At 42.7% G+C, this 19,980-nt stretch overlaps 1 protein-coding gene across 4 annotated transcripts in view; it reads left to right on the top strand.

Moving 5' to 3' along the window:
• LOC127433362 (multiple epidermal growth factor-like domains protein 10) overlaps positions 1-19,980 on the top strand; it is a 155,821-nt gene that overhangs the window by 58,451 nt on the left and 77,390 nt on the right. For all 4 annotated transcript variants that reach the window (XM_051685191.1, XM_051685189.1, XM_051685192.1 and 1 more), the window contains one exon: positions 11,873-12,085. In XM_051685191.1, coding sequence (XP_051541151.1) covers positions 11,873-12,085 — 213 coding nt within the window. The remainder of the gene's footprint in view (positions 1-11,872; positions 12,086-19,980) is intronic.

Here is a 19,980-nt window from a genome sequence, read left to right as displayed (position 1 = left end):
CATATACATATATGTACACATGAATACAAACATACACACACATAATAATCATACTAACTTTAATACACTACTCTCTCCACACCCCACCCGAGAGCCCTCCAAAAACTCCAAATACCTGCCCCATTTCTGAATAAACTTATCCAAGCCACCCCGTCTTCCCAATGACACCTCCTCATAAGCTGCCACCCTTCCCAAACTCCGTGCACCACTCCGGATATTGGGGCGCACCAGCTGACCTCCAACCCCTCAAAATAACCTGCCTGGCGATCATCACACATGTCAGAACCCAGTTCCCTATATGGCCATCCCCTACATCGATGACCACCCCATCGCCCAGAACACAAATTCTGGGGCAAAACGAAACCTGAGTGCCCACCACGTCGCACACAAAATTCTGAACCTTTGACCAGAATTTTTGGATCTCAACACACCACCAAAAAACATGGGCCATGTCCCCATCCTCCGATTGGCATCTCCAGCAGGTGGGTGTGTCTTTAAGACCAAGCCTATACAGTCTAGAGGGGGTCCAATAAAATCTATGCAAAATTTTGAATTGTATAAGACACACCCTTGCATCACCTAGATGCAGACTTAACGTTTTTAAGAATCTTTGCCCTCACTCCTTCCTCCAATGCCAAGTTGAAATCTTTCTCCCATACTCTCTTGAGACAAGTTAAGGCTCCATCCCCCATACTCTAAATTAACAGGGAGTAGTACACTGATGCCTCATGTCCTTTTCCAAAAGCCGCAATCACCTCTCCCAAAGCATCTGCCTCCTTAGGGGGATGTGTGCTACTCCCAAAAATAGTACAAAGCAGGTGGCGCAGTTGTAAATACCTATAAAACTGAGGTCTGGGGATCCCAAAATGTTGGACCAAGTTTTCAAAAGATCTCAACACACCACTTTCATATAGGTCACCGAGTGTAGCAACCCGCCTCACAATCCACTCCGGCCAGCAGAAAGGAGACTTGCCAATACACAGTCTTGGGTTCTGCCATTTGCTCGAGGCAACATTTAAATAAGTGTCCAATTTAAACAATCTGGACACTTTAGTCCATACCGAGTGTAAATGCAAAATAACGGGGTGTAATTTAGGGCACTCAGGGCAGTGGTGGCTCAGCGGTTCAGGCTCTGGGTTACTGATCAGAAGGTTGGGGGTTCAAGCCCCAGCACTGCCAAGATGCCACTGTTGGGCCCTTGAGCAAGGCCCTTGACCCTAACTGCTCCAGGGGTGCCATATCATGGCTGACCCTGCACTCTGACCCCCAGCTTAGCTGGGATATGTGAAAAAAAAAGAATTTCACTGTATATGTGCAAACATATAATGTGTGATAATTAAATTAATTAATTAACTTTTCCGATTAGTTTGATAGAGATGTTTTGTAATGGCGAAATAGGGGCAAGAACTGCCTGTTCAATAACAAACCAGGGAGAGGCTCTCTCAGGTGGAAGTGACCAATTAGCCAAATTTCTGAGACTGAATGCATAGTAATAAAACAAAATCTTGGATAGGCCTAGCCCTCCCTTGTCTATCGGCCTATGTAACTTATTAAAATGCAATCTGGGACGTTTACCATTCCAAATGAAGGACTTCGCTATGCTATCAAATTCCTTGAAATAAGAGAGGGGGACATCTTCAGGGAGAGATTGTAGCAGGTAGTTAAATTTTGGAATTCAATTCATTTTAATAACATTAACCTTCCCAATCATCGATAAATGTAATGAAGCCCACCTGCTCACATCGCTCGAAAACCTTTTAATTAAAGGGGCAAAATTAACTAACTAAATCAGACAAATTTGCTGGGAATAAAATCCCCAAATACTTAATGCCCTGTTTGGGCCATTGGAAGGCGCCCGGCTGAAAAGACGTTACTGGGCAGTACGCTTTCAGAGCCAAAGCTTTGGATTTAGTCCAATTGACTTTGTATCCTGAGAACTTGGAAAAGGAATTAATAATTCTGTGGAGGCAAGGCACAGATCTAGTAGGTTCAGAGACAAATAATAAAATATCATCTGCGTAAAGCAGAAGCTTATGCGGCACACCTTCCGCCACCACCCCTGGAAAATCATCCTCCTTTCTTATCGTGGCTGCTAAAGGTTCCAGGGCAAGACAGAACAATAATGGGGAAAGAGGGCAGCCCTGCTGAGTGCCCCTATCCAGAGTAAAATAATCTGAAATTAATCCATTTGTTTGTACCGCTGCTACAGGGTGTCTATAAAGTAATTTAATCCAACCAATAAATGTACTCCCGAACCCATACATTTCCAAAATCTTAAAAAGATAATCCCATTCTACCATATCAAATGCCTTTTCGGCATCAAGTGAGATGGCAGCGATCGGAGATTGATCATTCGCTACTGACCACATGATATTGATGAGACGTCTGATGTTATCAGGAGCTGCGGCCCCGAATAAATCCCACCTGATCTATATGTATAAGTGATGTCATAACTTTACTTAATCGATTAGCCAAAATTTTTGACAATATTTTTACATCTAGTTGGATCAGGGAAATTGGACGGTAACTTTTACACTCACTTGGATCTTTGTCCTTTTTAAGAATCAGACTGATCCGGGCTTGTGTCATGGTTGGAGGAAGCTTTCCATTCTTAATGAATCAGTATAAACTTCTAACAAAAGTGGAGCCAGTTCTGTAGCATAGGATCTCAAAAATTCTGCGGCAAAACCATCTGGCCCCGGAGATTTGCCAGTATGTAAGGATTTAATTACCTCGTCAAGCTCCTCCAAGGTTATCTCAGAATCATATTTTTTTGCTCAGTCATCAGTTTAGGAAGATCTAATGGTTCCACAAAGTTTCTAATAGCTTCATCAGTACACGAAGCCGTGGAACTATAGAGATCAAGATAGAATTCTTTAAAAGCATTATTAATATCAATGGCTGAAGTAAAAATTTCACCATCAGCAGATTTCACTGAGGGAATGGTAAAAAAAGACTCTCTCTGCTTTATAAATCTAGCCAAAAGCTTCCCTGCTTTGTCACCCAACTCAAATAACCAAAACTTGAATAACCAAAACTCCACTTTCCGTGACAAAATAGTATTTTATCTGTATGTCAATCGGGTCACTTCTCTGAGGCCATCAGCTGACATACGGCGCTTCAGCTCTGCCTCGGCACTTTTAATATTTCCTTCCAACTCCACAAGTTCTTGTGCTTTGGATTTTTTGATGAATGAGGCATACTGTATGATCCAACCCCTAAGAACCGCCTTAAGTGCCTCCCAAGCCACGCCCACAGAGGATACTGAGGACCAGTTGGTCTCCATATAAATATTGATTTCAGTCTTTAACATTTGTTGGAAATCAGGATTTTGCAGAAGGGATACATTAAGGCGCCAACTAAATTATTTCCTTTTTTTCTATATGTGGCATGTCCACCCCATATCTTCCCAAATTTTTCTGCTTCCTGCGGGGAGAGATGTGTTTCTTCATGAAACACTATATCATATTTCTTACTTTTAAGGAAAGTAATAACCTTCCTTCTTTTTATGGGGTGCCCCAACCCATTCACATTCCTTGTGGAGAGAGATAGTACACTCATATTAACATTTGACATTTTGATATAGTAGAAAAAATAAATCGTGTGTCAAAAACAAAATTATACAGACCACATTCCCCATTAGTGAAACAATCTAACCCCGAACTTCCCCCCGAACAAAACAAACAGAAAAAAGAAAAACGTGCACATTATCCCCGCGCACGACAGCACCAACCGGCGACAATCCCTCTAAACTCAAAAGTTCCATGAACGCCCACGAGTCTCCACGACAACCTTGCCATCGGATTGCTCAATTTTGCCTCACAAATTTGTGATGAAGAACGAATAGATTAATCCACAGCTGTTCCAAAGGAGCATGATTCAATAGAACCAGCTCCAGCCACTAGGTGGAATCAATACAAAAAGAAACAAAACCGGCATACCTGTTCCTCGGATGGTCGAGTCAATTCACTCGGAGGCCGTATAAAAGTATATACCATGACTTATGTAGGGCTTTACTGGTTGTTTAGATCAGTGTTACTATCAGAAATAATTAATAATTATTTCTTTAGTTATTAATTATTTAAATTAATTAATTGAATCTAACTCATTAAAACCTCATATGGGGCTCCAGTAAATGTAGTGTGCTACGTTTAGGAGCGGGTTTGGTTATTAGCAATAATTCATAATTATCAAAGATAATTATTCATTATTAAAATCAATAGAACATTGATGAGAATCAGTGTTAGCTTTTTTAATCCTTTAAATCAACAATTATCAAAGATAATTGTTAATTGTTAACATCGATGAAACATTAATTAAAATTAACACTAGCTTATTGATCATTCAAATTCAACAATCATCAAAGATAATTATCAATTATCAAAAATCAATAGAATATTAATAAGGATTAACATTGACGGGGCACCACCCTGGAATCAGGGACTAATAACCAGATAGTATAACAGTCTCAATATTAGATTGTTTTCTTAGGAAAATCGACATCCGAAGAATATCGATTTTTGGGAAAAAAAACAATGAATGAAGGTTTGAATCCGAGCACTGACATCCCGTCAGTATGACACAGGTGTATGCAAAACAAACCAAAACACTTCTCTTTGTAATATAAACAAAGTTTATTTATGCAGTAATATCAATTAATAATTAATATAATGCAGTCAATAAACTTCCGACTTACAACTACAAACTAAACAGTGATATGATTAGATATGGAAATCAAAATAATCCTATAACACATAAGGTGTGTGTGTGTGTGTGGGTGTGTGGTTAGTATGAGAGAGAGAGAGAGAATTAAGTGACAGCCCTAAAGCCGATTTCGCGATAGTGGGAGAGAAAGCAGCTGTTAGTTTATCACTCAGTGGATGGCTCATAAAAGTCCCACGTTCTTTGACTCTTTAATGGATAACTCAGTTTGCCGGTTTCACCCGCGATGGCGAAAATGCACAACAGTCCAATTTGGTTGGACCACAATACAGCAAAACAAATTTGTGATAATTAATACCCTGAGTATTAATAATGAGCGGACATGGCGGTCTGTAAACTGTACAAGCAAAAACCTTGAAACACAAGAATAACACACTATAATATTCTGTCTCTGCCCAGGCGTAAACCTCTTTCTTGAATCGCATGAGGACACAGGTAGAATGTGTTTCCCTCCATCCTTTAACTCCGACCCGGTTCCTTGAGGCTCGGGTGATGAAGGGAGGCCGTTTCCTCGCTCTGTCGGCGGGCGGTACGGCTGTTGATTCTCGGCAGGCTGGCGGAGAACTCAGAAATGTCGACTTGATTGAAGATGGAAGAGAAATCTTTAATCTCTTCACTTCTGTAGGCAAACGGATGAAGATGCGAATTGCTCGGCGGTCTCCTTCGGATCCGTTAGAGTGTTCGGTTGAACTCGTCATGCAAGATGGAGATTGTATGGCCACAGTTTCAAGTCGGATGTTACTTCCTTGTGCCACGAGGTTGCACCTGAGAGCAGCGATGAACTGCGTCTGTACAGGACGAACAAAGTTGCTGGAAGCAAATCCTGGAAGCATTTCAGAGGTATTTCAACTCCTGATGATGTCATGTTTTGAGGTGCGTTCTGTTGTGTGCCTATTCCAATAGGAGTTAAAAGTTCGATCCTTTAGTGAGCAAGGCTTCATGGGATTTGTAGTCTGTTTCGGACTCCCTTTGTTTGATTTTGGCGCGATTTTTATCAGTATAATTTACGACTTGGAATGTGGGGGCTTGAGTTAGGTTTTTACGACTGTGTTAGGCCTGCCTTTGTCTTCTATCTGAATACATGAGGCCCAACACTTACATAATCCGTCAACTTCATAAAAGACATCCTTTGTGTGAGCTTGTAGATATTTTGCGGTCATCCGTAGTGTCCACTCTCAAACTGGCCGGGAACTTCCATGCAAAATGTCTTTAAGGAAAAGTGTTATTCACAAAACAAGCTCCAGCCGCACAGCGGAGCCAACGTAAAAAGAAAAAAGAAACCAAAATGACGCACAGCTTCCTCAAGAGTAAGTACAGCGAGTCAGACCCACTCACATGAGAAACATCCAATGGATTACTCAGACATTGAATAAAAGACATTGTCTGATTTGGACATGTAAATACTTTGTGACCGTTTTTCGTTTCTATTCTCAGTTTGGCCATGTTTCTCTCTTGTCGTGTTTCTCTCTTGTCGAACTCGCAAAGTCTGGGAACAAGAAAACATTATGGTTCTTCCAAGAGAGCTTCCCTTTGCTCCTCGCTTGGCGCAACACAAGATCTTTATCGGATGATCTCAGAAATTTGTCCAGAATCGATCGGGGCCTTTCTCTCTCAGCAGATCTGTGAGCTGGGACTCCGTGAGCTCGCTCGATTTCCATCTTGTGGTCTGCTATGTCGAGCAGACTCGGGAAAAGCTCGTCTAGGAATTTCACCATATCTCTGCCCTCTTCATGCTCAGGAATTCCAACAATTCGAACATTATTCCTGCGGTTTCTATTCTCAAGATCTTCAAGCTTTTCAAGGAGATGTTCCAAATCAACTTTGGTCGCGGGCGGATTAGCGGTTAATTCCCTCTCCGAAGATTCCAGAAAATCGATTCGTTTTTCAACATCAGTCACTCTTGTAGCTAACTCAGAGAATTTTGTTTCCATCGCCGTAATCGATCGACGTATTACAGCGAGATCCTCCAAGTCAGCAAGAATTTTCGTCAACATCACCGACATGTTGGACAACTGACGCTGGATCTCCTCTCCCGCCGTGCCATCCAAATCGAGTCCCCGGTCTGTAGGTCTGTCGGGGCTTTCATCCTGAACACATAAGTGTCTTATAATGTCTCTAGAGCCCGAGGATTTTGACTTCTTTGCCATGTTTTGCATCAAAGAGCAAAAGTGTAACTGGGTGTATCAAAATTCACCAGATTATAACATGAAAATAATAAAAAAGTTAGCAAAGTGCGCAGAGCTCGTTGCTCACACGTCTGCCTCTTGCATGGCGTCACATGACCCCTTACTCACTCGATGTTTTTTGTTTTTGGCACCATTTGGAGAAAATTCTAGAGACTGTTGTGTGTGAAAATCCCAGGAGATCAGCAGTTAAAGAAATACTCAAACCAGCCCGTCTGGCACCAACAATCATGCCACGGTCAGAATCACTGAGATCAAATTTTTTTCCCCATTCAGATGGTTGATGTGAACATTAAATTAAGCTCCTGACCCGTACCTGCTTATACATTTATACATTACACTGCTGCCACACAGTTGGCTGATTAGATAATAATCCTAATAAAGTGCTCAGTGAAAGATAAAACTACTGCAGTCAGTGTCACAACAGGATGTAGTCTAGTGATATGGATGTAGAATAAGTGAGTGTTGTGTCAGTAAGTGTTCACTGGAGCAGCAGCAGAATGTGTATGTGTAATTACAGTATGAGTGAGTATGTAGCATGTATTTAAACTGCAGGAATAGAAACTCAAGTGCATTTTTATGAGTTAATAAAAGCTTTGGCTTCAGCAGACGTCACAGTTACCTCCGATCTACCCTCATTTCACCACACCCTACCGCCCGGAAAATAATCACATCACAGCCGCAGGGAGGAGCCCACCAGACTGTGTGTATGTGTGTGTGTGTGTGTCCTAGCTATAGTTTGGAAATAACATTTGTCTCCAGAAGTCAGCTAAATCTGTCAATTTAGGGACATTTGAAGTCTTCAATTAGAAAATCCATTCCTAAATGAAGCAAATAATCTTTTATAAAATTCTAAAAAAGTTTCCTTTTACCAAAGACTGTTCTCAGGCAATACTCCTGATAATAGAACAAGTTAAAGCATCTCTCTTTCGTGTTTTTCTTCAGTCTGTCATCAAATTATTCATGATGAACTCATCTGCTCTGCTAATGAACCAGATAACTCTGTCCACATTCATGAGCAGCAGATACAGTCATACAGCGCTCAGTATATCAGTGCATTCTGCTCCACAGAGACTGAGAGAGAGTTCATAAAAAGAGAGTTCACAAAACAAATGATAAACACATACTTACTGACCTTCTGAGAAATACTGCTTTTTTACTGTTAGTATAGACAATATGTCCTCTCAATGCATTTTACAGGTGAAGTACACACACAGTAGATTACTAGAAGTACATATACAATATGTAATAGAAATATATCTTAGTCAGGGGCAGATTGGCCATCGGGAGCACCGGGCGTTTTCCCAGTGGGCTGCTGGGTAATTACCGGCCCATCATACAGGCCATATAGGCAGCCGCCCTGGGCTCCAACCTGCACGGACCCCTAACAAAGCGACAATTCAATAAACTCTGCAAAGTAAGCCAATACAATGGCTTTTATTTTGAAATTACTTACAAATAGAAGCTTATATCTGTATGAGCAAGTTATCGCTGTACTTCGCTTGGACCTCATTATTTGACATACACATCATAATAATGGTGACAACCAAAAACAACATATTAAGTATAAGATGAGCTCTGAATAATCACAAAATGACAAAGTTACAACAAATACAATAACAGAAGCATAAATAAAATCAGCAAACAGTAATGCTGCTGTACATAGTCATTTGCATAATTTATTCATACCGCAAAGCATTACTGGGAGCTAAAGTACAGCTTGCTGAATAATGTTTACGCCTGATAAAAATGCAGAAAATATGTCATGACCAATATTATTTTGTGGCTATTTGAGTCTTTGAGGCTTACTTTGTTTAAAGGATAGCAGAAACAGTGCTTGTCAACGCATAGGGCTTTTCACTTTTTCTCAAGAATAATCTGGGGAGGGAATTAAAACACTGCAGATATAAGGAAAATATGAACAATTAATCTGAAAAAAGTTATTCATTTTAAGAGGTATGTTTATTATGTTTTACATTTGTTTATATTTGTATATGTACATATTCTGGCCAACTTTGTTTTCAGTGGGGGTTTTTTAAATAAACATTTACACAGTTATGGGAGTAATTGACATGAAATTTTAAGCATTGACATCATTGTCCTGCTGTCTGACACTTTCTTCATCTAACATTTTATGATCTTGTATACCTCATATTAACTAAGACAATAGTTTATTTGCACTTCTAGAAAAAAGTTGAAAGGTGATTGTTTTAAAAACTTTGAAGAAATGCTGACTTGTCACAGCACCTAAAATACACACTTTCCCTTGTACTTTCATGTACATTTTATAAAGTGCATTTTATAAGTGCTTATTTTTTGTACTTTCTCTAAAAAATCCACTCATCACATTTACAGTGGTTTTATATGTTTTAATGTTGTGACAATTTGTGCACTGTGGGGCCTGTTGTCATGACTAGCAGTCAATAGAACTGTCTTGTTCTTTTTTCCAACACAAAATTTTGAAACTGAGCTGGAAAATGAAATCAATGAGCCGGTGTGTTTTGGTGTGGTGTGTTGTGGGCCGGGTTTGGTGGGCCGCTCTGGGCCAGAAAGTCCAGGGCCACTTTTTTGTCTCAGTCTGCCCCTGATCTTAGTCAACACACTACTTTTCATAATCACTGCTAGGCAGCAAAACTTGGTGTGAAATAAGATAAATTATTTCAATAGCTGTTGCACATGATTTACTATGGATATATTTAACAGCAAACTGAGACGGTATAGGATAAGACGAGTAACTGGTAAACATATTAATGGAAGAAAACGCTAGCAGCGGTTTGAATGGAAGTCCTGCCTTACAGTTAAAAGAGCTTAAAACCTTTTTGATAGAGATATCACCTCTCGGTCTAATCAAGAATATGCATGTGCATTAGCTGCACCAGCCTGAAAAATAGCAGGTTTTAGCATGATCTGAGCTTAAGGAGCACAATTATGATTTGATTGTCAGATTTTACTGCTGATTTGAAATTTGAATTTGAAATTATTTGCACCAATCTTGACCAGCTGTTTTGGAGATTTCGGTCTTTCCGGTTCTCTGCCCTGAGGCGTTACGAACATACCCACTGAGTGGGCACTTTAAACTCTCTCACATTATCAGAAATTTAACTTTGTTTCGCGTGTAATTGTAAAATTTTATACCCCAAACATGTGTAATGCATAAAACGCAAGAATTCTGAGTTATAAATAATGTGATGTGGTGCAATGATACATTACAAATGCAAAACAATGACTTGAATACACCTTTTCTATGATTAACATGTTTTCAGTTACGGAGTTCAAAGTCACTTTAATATTTTTTCTGGGGCTTAAAGTAAATCAATTTCATGTGGTGCAACCGTCCGCAGTAAAAAAAAATGAAAAAACGTAAAATCTCCAAAAAGAAAAAGCTGAACATCCTTAAATTGGCATGAGTAGTGCAGGATTAATAATATTTAAAAACGTTTGTCCAGCTAATCAAAGTCATGTGGTGTAACCAACATGTAGGTAGCATTTTGTCATGTGGCCAAAAAAACAAAAAACAGCCCTTTTGACCCTCAAGACAATGTTTGTGAAGTTTAAGAAAAATATTTTGTCATATCATTAAATATTAATATTTTGATATTTTATGTGTAACGTATACTCAAACTCGAGGATGATGTTTGAACCCAAGCAGGTATTTATCGACACACAAAGACAGCAGGTAAGTGTTGATGTGACTGTACTAGGTTGCAGTGGTGATAGTTTACGCACTGAAGACTAATGCTGATAGAGATGGGGACTTTCCTTGAGGTGGAGGGTTTGCAACAACGAAGCTTGCATTGAGGGGATGGACACTGGAGAGGAGAAGAATCATGATGACATTAACACTGGTAATACAGGCAAGTGAGTCTGTACACAAAGTTAGGACCAGACACAGAATGGAAGAGGAGTGAGGTTTATATAGAGGGGTTGATTGATGCAATGATTGGAGGCAGCTGTTGGTGATCAGTACTCAGGAGGGTAAGAGGTTTGAGTGAAATTGGTAGGTGGGTCAGAAGGATCCGTGACATTATGAAAAGGCACATTTTGTTCAGGTCATATGGCATAACCCTGAGAGAAGTTCTTTATCTTTTTGATCTAAAAAAATCATCATATTTGAAAATATAAAAAAAATAATTTTCACCTTGAAAAATATGTTTGAATTTTTTTAATTTTTTTTATGAATGATTAAGCTGTGTACACTCTGTATTAAAGATGCAAGAAAAGCCTTTACTTGATGAATACACCACATCACAAGACATTTACTTAATATCTTTTGTAGAAAATCCTTTAAATGTTTTTCAAATATTTATGAAACCAACATAGACACAAAGATTACATCTCTATGAACTTGACACGTGTTTTGAACTTGATTAAAAAAAAAAATTCTTATTTTTATCTCCTCTGGCAACCTTATTAATCAATAACCAATTTGGTAGCTAATGCTGTCATTAAAAATGTTTTGCATTTAACCCCCGAAACATTTGGAAAGTAACAGTGTTGACATAAACCATGTTTTAAAAGAGAAATGTCAAGCGTTATTAATATTTACCTCTGAAAATTGATAATCTATTAGATTAGAAATTCTTGCCTCGTGTACACGGTCCTTGTCTGTGCGCATCGTCTGCGCATGCACTGGCCATTGACTGCACTAGTGTCGCAAAGCAGTTGTAGTGCGCATGTGTCAAATACATTCCTATTCGTTCATGGTCAGAAAAGTATACTCAGAAAGGCAACACGGTCGGCTGGGCGCAGTCCGCAACGCACAAAAACAAAGTATACCTGGGCCTGAACGCTTCATTACGTAGAGCTCAATGTATTTGGCCATGCTGAAGTTAGACATGAAGAGACCCCTTACGAATCAGCCATTAAAAAAACATATTTGTTGAGCACTAATCGAAATATTGGCCCTGGTACTTTGGGTCCAAGCTGTGAAAATATGAATTCTTCATAGTTCTGTGGTGTGTTTGCAGGTGTCAGGATCAGTGTCCAGTGGGCATGTATGGTGCGGGCTGCAGTCAGTCGTGTCACTGTGTAAACGGAGCACAGTGTTATCACATCAGTGGCGAGTGTCTGTGTGAGGCGGGTTACACCGGCGAGAGCTGTGAGCAGCGCATCTGTCCTGATGGTCTGTACGGACTCAAATGTGACAGGAAGTGCCCGTGTCATGCCAAAAACACACGCAGGTAACACACACTTGTTCTCATCATACACTGAATACAGTTCACATGAAGAAAAGGGAATATTTACACTTCTGCGGATGTTTTCTTCATGTTCCATGAAACACCTCTCAATGTTTGAGGGGCAAATTCAGTAAACAGTTGTGGTACTTTTTAGAGAAGTATTTCAGCATAAACCCCTGTGTTTTATTTACTAACCACCTGAATTTTATTTCAAAGGGTTTTTTGATCACATTTACATTTAGTAATTTAGCAGACACTTTTATCCAAATGCAATGTGTCATACAAAAGTCTACAATATCTGCAGTATCACACTGCCAGGTTCTCAAAGTGACTGGAGAAGTATAGAAGCTATCGTAGAAGACAGGCTGACAAGATTTATATATATATATATATATATGTATATATTGTTAAATACTAGTGCATTTAGTGTGGACTGGTTAAATGTTCTCTAAACAGATGTTTTCAGCTGGTTCTTGAATGTTGAGATGGTTTCAGCAGATCGTGTGGAGGTTGGAAGCTCATTCCACCACAGAGAAAGTGAGTGATCGTGAATGCCTCTATGCAATGGGACCACCAGGTGCCGCTCGTTCATTGACCACAAAGAGCAAGTTGTCCAGAACAAAATCTGCAATTCAGCAGAAAAAAGCATGATAATAATCCATCAGAAAAATATGTTCCTGACTCTATATATTAACATAAATATTACACATCACTGTTATGCAGAGAATCTCAGCTTTCAAAGGACACCTAGATAAAGCTTCTAGTCCATTCACAGGCCAAAATACTTATCAAAACCATGGGGAAGGTGAGTGGGATCACAAAATAGACTTAATGTTTATGGACGAGCACATAGCGAGTAACTCAGCTGCATTAGAGCGCCACCTGCAATTCAGATCTGTATATTGTGATGGAAGGTGATGGAGAAAAATTTCTTTTTCATAGTACTTGCTGCCATCTAGTGGAATGAACACTTTTTGGAGGGACATAAGAATGAACAGAGCCTGAATCACTGGCTTTCAAAGACAAAATTAAATAAAAATATACAGTATGTTCATCATAAGATTGCAGACATATACAATATTATTTATGATGCCCATGTCACCCATGCCTAAATCCACCCCTGTATGCAACAGAGCTAAATAAGTTAAAAATCAGATTCAGGTGTCTGGATCACAGCGTTGGAACAGCAGTGCTGACTGCGAATGCAAATAAAGCACACTATCAGCCTGCACAATTTATTCTTTGTAAATTCACCCACAGTGTTCTTCTGCGCATGCATTCAGGCATTCATCATATGAAATAAAGTGAAAATAAAGATCAGAGAGGAGCTTAAAATATGGTGAAAGTGTGTGTTGTTGTTTTTAAGTGTTTGTGTGTGTTTAGAGACACAGTTTCTCATTGTTTAGATCAGACAGACATGTACAGCTGACTCAGCGCATGTGTTGCATGTGACTGCAGCTGCTGCAGACGAACTGAAAGTGGTTGCACAGCTGCGCTGCAGTCAGATACAGCACACACAATCACAGCTCATGACATCTGACAGCAGACACTGAAGTGATTTACTGAAGCTGCTCTGCTGAAGAGGAATGACAAATCTACTGTACTTGAAACACAATAAATCGGTGACTGTAAATTGTGTAAATGTGTATTTGATGATCAGTAACAATATCAAATGACACTAACATAATCAACCTGGTCTCATAGACAGGGCCGTTTCTAGATCTAAATGGTATAAGAGGCTGCTTAGGACCCCCGACCCACCAGTGGGCCCAGCAAGGCATGGTATTTTTTTATTTTTTTATGTCTGGACACATTTTAGTGTAGCCTGGACTACCTGTAGCTGCTGGCGGTTCCCCCTCCTCTTGCAGCCGCTTGTACAGATGATTACAGGTGGACACGGGATCTAGCGTGTAGAATGAGGATGCATTCCGTCATTTCATTGTATTTGTCATGTCAATGATTATCAGTTCATAAACGTTTTTCATCCTGTTACTCACACAATGCTATCTTATGACATCTAAACACTTTTACTATAGCGCATGACTTGTTAGGCAATACATTTTAAGGTTTGCATTACATAAACAACTGCATTTACAAGCTTGTTTGGATGGTGCGGTAGCTCAGCTGATAGATCATTGCACTTGTGATGTAAAGGAGCAGGGTACGAGTCCTGAAGAGCACACGAGTTGACACGTGAGCCCAAAGTGTCATAGAAGCACCACAAAATGACATGAATGCTTCTGCGATTACATTTTTCATCTCACTTTTGCTTTTTCTGACACTATCAGTTAGGTTTAAGGTTTAGGGTAGGGAGGTATTTTTTTATTTTTTTATTTAAAACTTGATAGAACATTAATCTTAAAAACCTCATCTGTTTGGGAGAACATTTAACTCACTTTTAGTGCCACACAGTGGACATTTCACCTTGGAACAGCCGCGATACGAGTCATGAACCACATAATTTAATTTGACAAAAATGTCATCAGGCTCAACATAATATACTTAATCCACAGTGTCATTGTGGAATCAGTTTATTTAAAGGAATAGTTCACCTAAAAATTTTAATTGTCATCATGTACTCACCCTCATTTTGTTCTAAACCTGAATGTCTTTTTTATGTGGAACACTACAGGAGATGTTTTAATGAATGTCTCAGTCAGTCTTCTCAATACAGTGGCAGTTGATAGTGACTCAATTTAAAGCTTAAACATCCACGTGAAGTATCATAAAAGGAGTCCATGTGACTCATGGGTCATATTCCAAGTCTTCTGAAGGCAGGAAGTTGGGGTGGGACATATTGAAGGGCTTGTCACTGTTTTAAGCACTTATCACGCAATTCAGCAAGAGTAGGTCAAAAGTTCTGCTGCTGAAATCGTTCTGTGCTTACCTGCCCCCAGTAGCCGAATATGGAAGTGTTGTTGAGGTGAAATGTCCACAGAGAGGCATCAAAAGCATACTGTATTTTTAGTTGTAAATAATGTAAAACAGTCAAAAAGAATGTGTATTTTAATAACCCTACCTCCTAACCAAACCACAACCCTAAACCTAAACATCAGGGTAGGGTTGTACCAGCTGTGCGTAAGGTCTCACGTAAGTTGGGACATAAAGCTCACACTAAGGGCTTAGTAACTACTAGTTAGTTTGTAACTAAGTCAGTGCTTAATTTGGTTGTACCACCTGTTCTTAAGGCAAGACTTAACTAGTAGGTCGTAAGCTCTCCGTAAAGTAATGCGTAGTCACATATTATGACGTTTACCTGTATTTATCCAATAAACAGATGCTCACCTAACTGTCAGCTGTAATAAATTATATCCCCATTAAAATATGATATGTAATAAAAGTAGATTTGATAAATAGTATATTTGCCCTCTGTAAATAACAATAAATAGGAACTGTATCTAAAATAAATAAGGGGTGATAAATACTAATACAGCAGGCTGGAAAAATAGACATTTATTCATTTTAATATCCTATTTATATTTTGAATGTGTTGAAATTTGACACAGGGCAACACACCCTGAAAACTGCCCCGTTTGATCGGGTTTCATGCAGAAGAGCCCCTTAAAAGTAAGTTTTTTTTCTCTATCTCGTAAATGTAAACGAGTGTAAATGTCAACATCATACTGTATGTCGAAAGGACTGATGCCTGTCATGCAAAACATGAGCTCATTGATGTCATAAAATATCAGTCTGCTTTTTTATTCCAACCGTTACTCCTGGTCAGAGGCTTCCGTAAATATTTAGTTTATTCGTAGGGTTATGTCATACCTAAGTTTAATGGTGCAATGCTCAAATATTTAGTAGTGTGTAAATTGTGGCTTAGTGCCCATTTACGCCACAACTAGGTGAAGTTTTAACTTACGCACAGCTGGTGCAACCGGCCCCAGTGAAGTAAAAATGTAATTTTAGAGCAAAAATGCTACTTCAGAATCATGCACACCTTTGTTCATGTGAACGTGATTACTTCCTGTCTCAGAAAGTGTTCGCGTAACGTGCTATCAGTAGCGCTAGAGGGAAAGGTAAGCATGTTTGAATTGATGCAAAAATGTCAGATGGTGGATGGTGCTTGTTAGTAATTTGGCAGATTAGTGTTGATTTCAGAGCACATGAACAGTCAGAAGCAGTATGTTGATGAGAATTGAATGAGAATTGGCGAGTGGAATTTGCATGCCACTCCCCCGGACATACGTGTATAAAAGGAGCTGGTATGCAACCACTCATTCAGGTTTTGTGCTGAGGAGCTGAGACCAGGTCCTGGCTATTTCGGCGGGTAGTTCAGCATTGTGGCAATCAGGGAACGGAAGTTACGAAAGTAACCAGGACTTTCCCTATCTGTCACTCACTTGACGTTGTGTCGATGTAGTGACACTAGGGGTCCCTATACAAAATGCCACAACTATCTGAACTGTGTTACGTGAACTGGTGGTGTGTGATGGGCAGACCGCTGTACGCCTCGTAGCCAGCGCACCAGGCTGTCACGTAACCTCCCCCAACGCTCTTATGAGCGTCGAACGGTCCATCAGGAACAAGTCAACTGCCCAACTATATGGACAGGCTAGCCCAGTTGAGGCCTCTTTCCCTCTCTTTTCTCCCCAAAAAGAGTGGAATTTGTTAACTGACTGGGAGCCATAAGTGTCTGCGTCGGGGGGTGTCCCTCCCAAAGGGAAGACACAGCGGAGACCACACCCCACCCAAAAAGAGTGGGGGGTATTTTGAGTGGAATACATCACATGGTCTTACCGAGTCTTGTCGGAAGTATGTCATGTGGAGAGGTCCCATGGTAGGTCCTACCTGAAGGGGGAGGAGTTTCTACAGAGCATGTCGACCGGGGGCAGAGGGGCCTCTGCCCAAGGAAGACGCAGTTTGCCGACAGGGAAACGATTTTGCGGAAAATATCACATAGGGTCGCCTTCGGGGAAGCAGCACATGTGGAGCACCTACCTCAGTACAGGGTCTCATTAGTGCACGTACTGGGCTGGTCAGCGAGTTTCTCCACAAACTCAAACTGCCAGAGGGCTAAGGAGGAAAGTCATCCAGGGATCACAGTCTGTGAACACGACTGGGAGTCAAGAGCGCACGTCTTCACCTCAAGGGAGGGAAAAGGCGCTATGCGCAAGTGGTACACCCGGCCAGCTGTCCCAGAACATACCTGCTCATGCCTGCCAATACACGGGATGAGACCGGCTCAACCTGGAGATGTAGAACCTCGCAAAGGTGTTGGGTGCTGCCCAGCCCGCTGCTCTGCAGATGTCTGCCAAAGAGGCGCCACTGGCCAGGGCCCAGGAGGCCGCCACACTCCTGGTAGAGTGGGCTCATAACCCCGCAGGGGGTGGCAAGTCCTGAGCCTGATATGCCATCATGATGGCATCAGTGACCCAGTGGGCGATCCTCTGTTTGGAGACAGCGCTTCCTTTCCGCTGTCCACCAAAGCAGACAAAGAGCTGCTCAGAGCTCCTAAGTCTCTGCGTGCGATCCAAATAGATGCGTAAAGCTCGCATCAGGCACAGCAATGCCAAGGCTGGGTCTGCCTCCTCCTGGGGCAGCACTTGCAGGTTCACCACCTGATCCCTAAAAGGGGTCGTGGGAACCTTGGGAACATAGCCCGGTCGGGGTCTTAGGATCACGTGAGAATAACCCGGACTGAACTCCAGGCACGATTCGCTGACAGAGAATGCCTGCAGGTCCCCTACCCTTTTGATGGAAGTGAGCGCAGTCAGGAGGGTAGTCTTTAAAGAGAGTGCCTTAAGCTCAGCTGACTCAAGGGGCTCAAAGGGAGCTCCCTATAGACCCCAAAGGACTACAGAGAGGTCCCACGAGGGGACGAGGTGCGGTCTGAAGGGATTCAACCTCCTAGCATCTCTCAGGAATCTGATGATCAAGTCATGCTTCCCCAAGTACTTACCATCTACTGCATCGTGATGAGCCGAAATAGCGGCTACATGCACCTTCAAGGTGGAGGGGGACAGCCGCCCCTCCAGCCTCTCCTGCAGGAAAGAAAGCACCGATCCAACTGTGCATCTCTGGGGGTCTTCGTATTGGGAAGAACACCACTTAGCGAACAGACGCCACTTCAAGGCATACAGGCGCCTCATAGAGGGAGCCCTAGCCTGAGTGATCGTGTCTACCACAGCGGGTGGTAGGCCACTTAGGTCTTCCGCGTCCTATCCAGGGGCCAGACATGGAGATTCCAGAGGTCTGGTCGTGGGTGCCAGATGGTGCCCCGTCACTGAGAAAGAAGGTCCTTCCTCAGGGGAATTCGTCGGGGGGGGCTGTTGCAAGGAGCGTGAGATCCGAGAACCACGTCTGGGTGGGCCAGTAGGTTGCTACTAGGATGACCTGCTCCTCGTCCTCCCTGACCTTGCACAGGGTCTGTGCAAGTAGGCTCACTGGGGGAAACGCATATTTGCGTAGTCCAGGGGGCCAGCTGTGTGCCAGCGCATCTATACCGAGGGGTGCCTCAGTCAGGGCGTACCAAAGCAGTGGGAGGATTCCCGGGAAGCAAACCTGTGCTTGACCGAATCGATTCCAAATCAGCTGGACCACCTGAGGGTGGAGTCTCCACTCTCCCCTGAGAGTACCCTGACGTGACAGTGCGTCCGCTGCGGTGTTGAGGTCGCCCGGGATGTGAGTGGCTCATAGCGACTTGAGGCGCTGCTGACTCCAGAGGAGGAGACGGCGGGTGAGTTGTGACATGCAACGGGAGCGTAGACCGCCTTGACTGTTGTCCGTCCGTACCAACATGTGTTTGCCCTGGATCAATGGCCGGAACCTCTGCAGGGCGAGCAGTACTGCCAACAACTCTAGGCAGTTGATGTGCCAATGCAGCCGCGGGCCAGTCCAGGAGCCGGTGGCTGTGTGCCCGTTGCATCCGGCACCCCAGCCCGTCTTGGAGGCATCTGTTGTAACCACGAAGCACCTGGAGACCTGCTCTAGCGGAACCCCTGCCCATAGAAGTGCAAGGTTGGTCCAAGGGCTGAAGAGGTGGCGACAGATCGATGTGATGGTCACGCGATGTGTCCCATGGCGCCATGCCCATCTTGGGACTCGAGTTTGAAGCCAGTGCTGAAGCAGTCTCATATGCATCAACCCAAGTGGTGTGGCCGCCGCTGAGGATGCCATATGCCCCAGGAGCCTCTGAAAAATTTCAGTGGAACCACTGTACTCCGTCTGAATGCCTTCAGACAGTTCAGCACCGACTGCGTGCTCTCGTTCGTGAGGCGCGCTGTCAGAGACTGAGTCCAACTCCAAACCGAGAAAAGAGACGCTCTGAACCAGGGAGAGCTTGCTCTTTTCCCAGTTGACCCGAAGCCCCAGTCGGCTGAGGTGCCGGAGCACAAGGTCCCTGTGTGTGCACAACAACTCTCGAGAGTGAGCTAGGATTAGCCAGTCGTCGAGATAGTTGAGGATGCGGATGCCCACTTCTCTTAGTGGGGCAAGGGCTGCCTCTGCGACCTTGGTGAAGACGCGAGGGGACAAGGACAGGCCAAAGGGGAGGACCTTGTACTGGTATGCCTGGCCTTCGAAGGCAAACCGAAGGAAGGGCCTGTGTTGAGGTAAGACAAAGACGTGGCAGTATGCGTCCTTCAGGTCTACCGCCGCAAACCAATCTTGATGCCGGACGCTCGTTAGAGTGCGCTTTTGCGTTAGCATCTTGGACGGGAGTCTGTGAAAAGCCCGGTTCAGTACTCGCAGGTGTGTAACCTCAGTTCGCCGAGGTGAAGCGGACACCACTGAACCTGGGCGGGCGCCTGGCGAACTGAATCACGTAGCCGTGTCAGACGGTCCGGGTCAGCCATTGCGACGGGTTGGAAAACACGAGCCATGCACCCAAACTTCGGGCAAGGCGGACCAAGGGAATGATCACATCGGACGTACTGCCGGGTGGGGCCTCGCGGCGT

Source organism: Myxocyprinus asiaticus, chromosome 43, assembly GCF_019703515.2.
Source record: "Myxocyprinus asiaticus isolate MX2 ecotype Aquarium Trade chromosome 43, UBuf_Myxa_2, whole genome shotgun sequence".
Classification (NCBI taxonomy): Eukaryota; Metazoa; Chordata; class Actinopteri; order Cypriniformes; family Catostomidae; genus Myxocyprinus; species Myxocyprinus asiaticus.
This window is presented reverse-complemented; position numbering and strand designations above follow the sequence as displayed.